The sequence below is a fragment of the Merops nubicus genome, unplaced genomic scaffold (assembly GCF_000691845.1).
Source record: "Merops nubicus isolate BGI_N331 unplaced genomic scaffold, ASM69184v1 scaffold8484, whole genome shotgun sequence".
Classification (NCBI taxonomy): Eukaryota; Metazoa; Chordata; class Aves; order Coraciiformes; family Meropidae; genus Merops; species Merops nubicus.
Window position 1 is genome coordinate 69,190 of NW_008606276.1, and position 9,462 is coordinate 78,651.

At 45.9% G+C, this 9,462-nt stretch overlaps 1 protein-coding gene across 1 annotated transcript in view; it reads right to left on the reverse strand.

Moving 5' to 3' along the window:
- The window catches only part of MYRIP (myosin VIIA and Rab interacting protein), a gene marked incomplete at its 5' end in the record, with an annotated part of 65,904 nt that extends 59,248 nt beyond the window's left edge, over positions 1 to 6,656 (reverse strand). Inside the window, one exon of the mRNA XM_008939597.1 lies at positions 6,435 to 6,656. Within this exon, the coding sequence (XP_008937845.1) occupies positions 6,435 to 6,656 (222 nt within the window). The remainder of the gene's footprint in view (positions 1 to 6,434) is intronic.
- Between the last annotated feature and the right edge of the window lie 2,806 nt (positions 6,657 to 9,462).

A 9,462-nucleotide genomic window follows, 5' to 3' on the forward strand; every position in this document is an offset into this window, starting at 1 on the left:
TGTCCAGGGAGAGGCAAGAGGCTGTGGAAGCAAGCGAGGACATGGGAAATCCTGATCAGGTTTGTGGAATCACTTATTCACCACAAAGGTGGTCAAAAAACTGGGACAAGGGTCCTGAGAAGCTGCAGGATTTGCATCCTTGAAAACCTTCTAAACCAGACTGGAAAAGCCATCTCCTCCTGGTCCTGCTTGGAGAAGAGGACTGGGATGGAGACCTCCAGATGTCATTTCCAGCCTGAATTATCACCTCCCTGCCAGAGGTGAGCTGAAGGAGCAGACACATGGGCTGGAGATCTGGTTTTGATGGGACTGATAACCTCAAGCACTGGAATACTGCAGCGAAGGGTGTGTGAGGCAGGTATCTGTCAAATGATCTGCCAGTTCTACACTGGCAGTGTTGCTCAGGCTCCTGAACGTTCCCCCCCAGTGTTGCTAATCCCTCCTGCAGTTTAATTGGCAGTTGGGAATCACCATGACACGTTACATGACTCATTTTGCAGACTATAATCGTGCAATTCCCCCCACCCTCCTCCTTCTACTGCTCCTGTCAATCTCCTTCCACTCCATTGTGTTGCTGTTTCTCTTGCCAGAACCACCTTCTCTTTTTTTTTTGGTGGCAAGTGGAAAACTCTGAAAGTGGAATATGTGGTATTTAAACACACAGCACAGAATGGAGAACTACAGTTTTGTAGGTCTCAAACCCAGCCCCCTCTATCCCAAATCTACCTGAGACTGCTTCAAGAGCTGGTGTTTCCCAAGGATATTCCCAAGGTGCTGTCAGAAGGGAAAATCTCATCTCCTCTGTCAGCCACAAAAAACCCACCACAGCACCCAGGATGGATGGACTCGTTTAGGTTGGAAGAGACCTTTAAGATGATGACACAACTTTGGTTTTTTTCCTCATTTTTGGAAGAAAATCTTGGCCTGCAACCCCCTACTACTTGACATATCTGTATATTTGAGTCCTTTAATTAGATGTTGCCATCTCTTGTTGTCCATTGCTCGACCAGCATGAACCCTGCATCTTCCCTGACTGCCACCAACCCAACGTAGGGTTGATGTTCTCCCTTGGTAACTTCTCTTACTAGGACCTGTAGAAGGCAGGTGGGGCCAAACACAGCCAAGAATTTACACATTAACGTGGAAAATAAAGCTGTGACAGTCTGTCCTTCTGCATTCCCTACAAGAATCCAAGCACAGGCTTTTCTGTGCTACTGCATGACCCAAAGGAAAGGTTTGAACTGTGCTGAGTGCAGCAAACCCCCTGTAACAACACCACATGAATAACACTTAGCACTTCACAGCCTTGAACTGCTCCACCACTGCCCTCAGCATCATTAAATCCCTTCTGCACACGGAGACTTCCCCAAGGTCACTTGACAATCAGGTGAACAGCTCAAGCTGGAACTCAGAGCTCCTAAACCACAGATTAGCCCTCCAGGCACTCAGCCACAGGCTCAGCTCACTTCCGAGGCTACTTAAAGCTCCAAAGATCACCTAATTAGCACTTGTGTTTCACCCTTCTCATGGGCCTGCCTTTCCTGCTCTCCTGTTCCATTTTTGGACACTTTGCCCCACGCTGGGTGAGGCACTGCAGGCTGCTGCACGTCCTGCAAGTACACCTTGGTTCTGTCCAGTAGAACTGGAATTCTCCACAGTGCATACCTGAGAAATAATTAAGACAGATCAGGATAGCAAAAAACTCAGCAGAGATCAGCCTGACAAAGCAACCAGCTTGCATGTTTCTCTCTCTCCTCCTCCTCCTCTTCCTCCTCTGGCTAAGGAACAACTCAATAACCCAAAGCCTGCTCCTGGCTCTTGTGCAAAACCCAAGCTATCAGCTTTGCTCTTCGTGGGTGCTGAAAGCAGAAGGGATCTGGGATCCACTGGGATCTAAGGAGAAGGAGATCAACAGACAGGACACAAACCAGAGAGAGAGTGGTGGGAGGAGGAGGAGGAGGAAGAAAATTGGAATAGAGCAGCTGGCATTTTTGAAAGGAACATCAGTTCCTAGAAGTTCATACAGCTGAGAAAAATCATTTTCACCACTATTTACCTAAGTTTAGTAAACCCTTTAAGTACAGAATGAATGGGATCACTCAGAAGGCTTCTGAAAAAGCAGAACAAGGCCCACGTGGGTGCAGGGAAGGCGACGTGCACGTGGCAGAGCTGAAACCTGGTCGTTTCTCCTATGTTAATGTTCCTCCACAGCTCTGCTCAGGAGGAAAAACACATTGCCTGGCATTTACACGCCAGCCACAGCCTCCAAGTTCTGGAGAAGTTCTCTCTAATGTCAGGCAAGGACCTCAGGCAGCAGAAACACGCAGCTCTCACCAAAGTGTGCAGAAAGCTGCAGCAGAACACCTAAAAGATCCTTCAGCTTCCTTTCACCAGATGGTTTAGCCTGCTGGAAAGCAAAACAAGATTGCTAAGCAGCATTCCATCTTCATTAGCTTCCCACAACTAAATCCTGAAACCAACTGTTTTGTTACAGCCAAATGCATCAACAAACAAATACACAGTTCAGTTATTAGCTGGGAGAACTTCTCCTCCAAGCACCATCCAAAGGTTTTGCCACATTTTGGGGTTGGCTTTTTTCATGTAGAGACTGTAAAGAGTTTTCCCACTAAATCTTGCACCAGCTAAGCAGAAGAATCACATCTCCCATCATCTTTACCACATTAAAGCACACTACAGTGACTGGCCCCTCCCAACAAAACCATCTGAAATATAAAGATTTTATTTAGGACTGGTTCTGGGTTATTTAGTTCCTGGCTCTGGCAAAGCTCCAGTCCCTTTGAAGGATGTTCTGTCTGCCCACCGAGCCCAGTTTCATATTTTCTGGTGCCATTTTCATGTTATCAGAAGCATTTCTCCATTTTTACATCAGCATCAATCTCAATACAGGCCAGAGACAAACGTACAAGGCACCACAGCTAGACTGGACCTTAATAAATTTTCCTCAAGTATTACTGTAATGTACATTAAAAAAAAATCTAATGCCTATCTAATAAATCTAATTCTAATTAATTTTTGACGTTCCAGTAAGGCAATTACATTTGCTACTGATGCAAAAGGTTGGGGTCTAGTTAGAACCTTACCTTACAATAAACTCAAAAGAAAATGTAAAGAACATTCCAAACCAACTCTGGATGGAGAGTCTATGAAGATAAATGATATTATCTTAGATGCCTTTTTTTTTTGTAAAGCAGCACTCAAATTGGGAGTATGGAAACAAAACAAAAAGAAATGGGCTAAAGGGGCTCCTAGAAGGGTTTTAAATCCAAACCCAAGGGATGTTTATACACTGCTTTCCAAAAAAAAATCAACCATCCCCAAGCCATTGCTTCTGATCCCCACATCATACAGCAACTTTTCAGAGCTTCCATATGTGCAGACAAACAAAATGTATCTTCCAAGCAATTAACCTAATTAGTCTCAAGCTCTAATGCATGAGGTGAACCATCTTTCCAAAACCAATTTAAGCTGAAAGGCTTTATAGCCTTTTGTACAGCACGAGACTGCTGCTGACATCAGAGAATGGTCTGACAGGTTCTAAAAGACATACTAGAAATAAAGCTCAGGATTATTGAAGCACTGCTCTGGAGCAGAGCTGGAGAGCACAAACAGATCATTACAGGCAGCCTGAACTCTGTATCTTCGTATTTTTCCAGTTAGTCTCTTTCTGCTCAGTAGATAATTGCAATATTAACTCTTGTAGAATTAAATGAAAACATACAAGAGGGGGAGAAAAAAGGAGAACCACCTGAAAATGCAATCCTCTGTGAGATAGTTCTACCTCCATACCTGTTGGGCAGTGAGATGTGCAGACAAGCAGCAGCTAAACCAAGAACCACCTCCACAACTTGTGCTGTCTTATTAAAGGAAAAAATAAAAGGCACGAGCAGAGGAGCTGGGGAGGGGCAGGAGCTCAACAGGAACTCACAGACTGGGCTGTTTTCCCATGGACAAAACAGAATCAGAGTCGTTCAGGTTGGAGAAGACCTTTAGATCATTGAGTCCATCAAAAGAAGCCCACATGAAAGCAAACCAGCTCAGCAGCTCCTGAGGAAGTCCAGCCCCTGCTTCTCCCAACGGGGGTTTGTGAGTCCAGTCGATCAACCAGATCATGGAATGATTAGCAGCAGTGTTAGTGAGTTAATTTATTGACTGACAAATAACTCAAGCCATGTCTCAGGTCTCAAACAGAGAAAACGTTCAGAATGGAGGTACAGGTGGGTGGCTTTGGGGGCTACAAAGGACTGGGGGAAAAGCCCTGACATTGAGGGCCAGGAACAGCATTTTGATAGTACAGCTACAGATTTTTCTTCTGAAATGAGAATTCTCCTGAGACTTTTTTTTTTGTGGGCTCAGCAAACACTGTTTTCAAGTGCAGCTCCTCAGCATCCACAAGCCTGGCTGCCTCTGCTGCTGCTCTCACGGGTGAACTGAGGAGAAGTGGGAGGAAGAGGAGGAATGTGACATGGCTGAATGACCTGGCCCCACAGCTCTCTGCACTGCTGGAAAAGACCCTCCTGGCATTCTGCCTCCTCACTGGGGAAATGGGGTGTGTGCAGGTTATCCAAGGGAAAAGGCAGAGAAGGACCACGTGCTGTGCAGCATACAACCCCCTTTTGGGTTCAGAGGCTGGAATCTGGACACATGGCATTGTCTATTTGGGATGAAGATGATTTTATGGCCCTGTGTCAAAGGGCACATGCTTCATCCACAGATCCTATGGAAAAGTGTAAACAGGAGTGTTGATGGGAAACAAAGAGGAGCAACGAGTCTTTGGTGGGCACACAAAGGCTTGGGAAGGGCCTTGGCTCTTGTCTCCACCCCAGGTTTCCCACTAAGGGGAAAGACAAAGAAGAAATGTTCACTTTTGTCACAATTGCTCAGCTGCCTCAGTCAGCAACGTTCAAAAACCAGGAGGACCAGAGTCTGTAGTATGTGAAAGGCATGGACCTGTTGGACTGTGCCCAGAGGTCACAAAGATGCTCTGAGGGCTGGAACCCCTCTGCTGGGAGCCCAGCAGGAGAGAGCTGGGCTTGGGCAGCCAGAGAGGAGAAGGCTTCAGGGAGAGCTCATTGCAGCCTCTCAGGACTTAAAGGAGCCTGTCAGAAAGCTGGGGGCAATCTTTTCAGCAGGGCCTGTTGGGACAGGACAAGGGGTGAGGAGTTTAAACAGAAAGCAGGAACATTTAGACCAGAGAGAAGGGAGAAATGTTTGACACTGAGGGTGCTGAGCCCCTGTCCCAGGCTGCCCAGAGAGGTGGTCGCTGCCCCATCCCTGGAACCATCCCAGGGGAGGTTGGATGGGGCTCTGAGCAACCTGCTCTAGCTGCAGATGTCCCTGCTCCCTGCAGGGGGTTGGATGAGATGCCCAAGAAAGGTCCCTTCCCACCCCAAAACATTCTATGAGTCTATGAAAATTTAAATCTTTTCACAGAGAAAGTGCTTCAAATTTTTTTTTCCTGATGAAACAAGATACTAAATCCTGCTAAACATGTCACTCACTTTATCAGAATTTTTTTTAAAGCTCAATATTAGTTCATAGGAAAAATGTAGAGATGTTCATGGGGAGATAGAAGGAACCTGCTGATGTGAGAGGTTACTGGGGAAACTGTTAGAGGCTGTAAGGACAAGGTCTGTTGGAGATGCTGATCTTTGAGGAACAGCAAAATTGTCTGTGTTTTTCTTTCTAAATGAACTTGGTGACCACTTTCAGCTAAAGGAAGAAGGGGGGTGGGTGTGTGGGAGAAATGTCAACACTTCCCAGGTGCTGTTTCAGGCATGTTTTTGTTGATACTCTCTAACCAACACTTTGTAACTTGTTGGTTGTGGATGTGAAATAAAATGGATTTGCTTTTGTTAGCTTTGTGTAAATGATAATAATAAACCAAGAAGAGTAGCGGTGGAAATTAACATGCTCAGTTCTGCATTTGCAACACTTTAGGCGTGTAAAAATTATCCAGTGTATCTCAGCTGAGGGTTATTTCATTCAGCCCTCTTGCCCCAGCCTTGCTCAGTGCTACATCACTGCATTGATGACCTGCTCACCAATATTCTTCCTTCTACTCAGCAATATTCCTCCTTCTACTCCCCACTCATTAGTGAGATCTGCTGCAGCACAATTAACTGCCTGACCACCATCTGCACTCGGGTTCCACCAGCAACCCAGGCAGCTCAGGAGATCCCAGCCCTGCTGAAGCTAAGTCCAATGACTGTTTGCTGATTCACCAGGCCAGCTCAGTGAGCCTGGGAAAGGCAACACACAACCAAAGCTCTCAGAACACATTACTCTCCACAAAGCCCAGGCAGGTGACACCTCAGGAACAGGTACACTGTGTCCTAGCCCACCAGCACCAACCACGGACAGACAGGAGGAGAAGCTCAGGTCAGGCCACAGCTGAACTCCATCCAGCTCCTTACCTTGCCTGCTGGCAGACACTACAAATCCAAGCCTTCTCCTTCTTCTGGTAGGAGCTGCAGCCCTTGCAGATGTTGTACTTGCAGTCCTGGCACTGCCTCTTGCTGTTGAGGAGAAAGGTGAAGGGGGAGCAGCAGCGGATGCAGCAGCGCTCGTTGAACTTCTGCTGCTTGGAGAGGATGCTGCACTTGTTGCCCTCCTCATCCAGCTTCTGCTTCATTTCACTGCAACAAAAAGCAAAGGAACCCAAAGGTCATCCACATTTCAAAGGGGAACCTCCCCCTCTTTGCCTTGCTCCCCCTTTTCCACGTCTCCATGTTATGCTCTTCAAAGAACTTTTGCAGATGTGAAGCCAATGTCAGGACTGCATATTCTAAATCTGGAAAGGAAGGTTCACCCCATACTTCATTTTGGGTCTTTCACTGGTTAGGATCAATACTCAGCCAACTGTTTGGGAAAGTGTCTGCAGATCCCCTGCAGTTTCCTGTATTCCAGCAGAAAAACTCATTTATGAAAAGAAAAATCATTTGTGTGTTTGTGGAATTCAGTGATTTCTATGTCCCATTTTACAGTGATTTTGATACTTCACAGATTAGGAAATGTAATCCATGATAAGAGTAATAAAAAACATCCAGCAGGAAGAGTTGCCTAAGACCAGTCTGCAAACTCATCACATGTACAACTAGGGGATAGAGTAGGGGAAAAAAAAATTAGGATTCATGAAAAATATGAAATAAAAGCTTATAGAACTGTGTGCACATAGACACATATATCCATCCTATCCATTTCTCACAATTATTTGTGGCTACCTTCCTATTTCCAGTTGCTGATTGGAACCACTTGTATGACCAGAAGAACATAAAAGTCTAAACAGAATTTAAAGGTACCACCAGAGACAAAGCTGGAGGCAGCCTGAGTCATGACTGCTGACTACACTTAAATTAGTGCTTAAATCTCTTGCTACAGGAAAAAAGAGAATACACTCATTGCATACTTATTCAGGAACTCGACCAAGATCATCTCTAAGCATCATTATCAAGCCTGGAATGTTCAAAAAGACTTGCATTACTGGACTATCCATCATCTTACTTGCCATTTCTGCCTCAGACTCATAACTCAAAATAAAACCAGCCTATTTTAGGCTGACAGGTCAGTTCTAAACCTCAAGTCTAAAAGGCAATTAAGGCAGTGATCTAAAGCCTGAAAGCTTTGAACTTGCACATGCATCATATTTAACCAGATTCCTGATACCTTTTATAAATTTAAACAATGTATGCTTCTGCTGTTTGACTCCTGCACAAAAATTTGGCCCCCTGAGACCAGCAGCTTCAACTTCAGCACATACTTTTTGGAGTTTCAGGTAAATAATTTTTCTCTGTGTTTTCTTTTTGGTCCATGTGGCAAAACTGATTTGTTTTCCCATATTTTGCTGGAAAGTTAAAGGAGAAAAACCTAAGAAAGTAGGAGAGAAGCTGGTAAAGGGGAGGGCTAGAGAATACAAGGAGAATTTTCTGGCATGGAGAAGTGTCAGCAGCCCAAGATTCTGTAACTTTTGCTTCAGGGTGGAGACCCCAGGCAGCAGATGCTAGATGGGAAGAGGTATGGAGCTGAGGTCAGGAGGAGCAGGGAAAGGAGAGATCTGTGTCCTCATGCAGCTCTACTACCTCCCAGAATTAGTAACACTGATATTTGGTATGATCAGCTCTATATTGCCATGCTCAGTGGCATCCTGAACCCTCATTAGGGCTCTTATGCCTGACAGCAAGAGAAACCACAGAAGCCAAGCCACTTATTAAAGCACTACAGTGGTGCTTGCACAATACAAAAATAGGCAGTTTCATTCACAATAGAGCTAATAAAGCCTGAAAATCTAGAAAAAGCTGAGCACACACTGAAGCCTTTTCATCAACACAGACATTAATTACACCTCTCTCCTCTAGCTGGCTGCAGTGGTAGAACCTTAGTATCATTAAAGGCATCTGCCTCACTGTTAAATTGGACTAAAACTGGCCCCTAGAAAAAGCTGAGCACACACTTCAAAAGCTGAAGCCTTTTCATCAACACAGACATTAATTACACCTCTCTCCTCTAGCTGGCTGCAGTGGTAGAACCTTAGTATCTCTCTATCTGGCTGCAGTGGTAGAACCTTAGTATCATTAAAGGCATCTGCCTCACTGTTAAATTGGACTAAAACTGGCCAACAGATTCAAAAAGTCAACAGGCCAGGGTTGGACAGGTTGGCAGAGAGAAAGTGAGACAGAAAAAGCTTCATTTCCACAGGAAGCCAGGCAGAAGAGAGAAGAAAGTGATGCACACCCCTCCGAGGGCTGTAAGGAACACAGGTCCTCACACACGACCTGCCAAAGGCTCTTCTGCTCTCTGTCAGGAGGCAAATGGCAAAAAGGATGGTCAACAGGACTCACCAGCTGAAGGCCAAGTGCTACTGCCCACACTCTTCCTGGGGAAGTAAAATGTGGGTCCCATATGAAGGTGAAGTGCTGCACAACACTGGTGGGCAACTCAACCTGCCTGGTGTGGGGAAAGCTGCACGGCTGAGGGCAAGAGCTGGCTCTGGTTCACTCCCAACAACACAAGAAGACCTCAGCTGCCCAGGACTTCAGCTGCACGAGCACTGTGAGCAGGATAATTCACGTGAGGTCCAATCTTAATACCCTGAGAAGCTTGGTGAGCTGGAACCCAGGAGGTACCAGCCCAAGTTTGAGGCAACAAATTGAAAGCCTCAGACTCGACCTTCAGGAGGTGCCTGGTGCAAGAGGAGTGTAACCATGGTCTGAGGGAAGGGGAGCAGTCAGTAACACTGCTGCTTATGAAACACCATCAAAAGGAATGGCAGGATTCACAGGCCATGGAACTCACTTCCCAGAGGCTCACAGCCACCTAGGCAGGAGCTGGTTTTTTTTTCTGTGGGGCAGGTTGAACCACAGCCACCACAAAGATCCATCCTTCCTCCCCACACAACACCCTTTCCCTCCACAGAACATAGATTTGGGGAGAGGGCAGAGGAAAGCG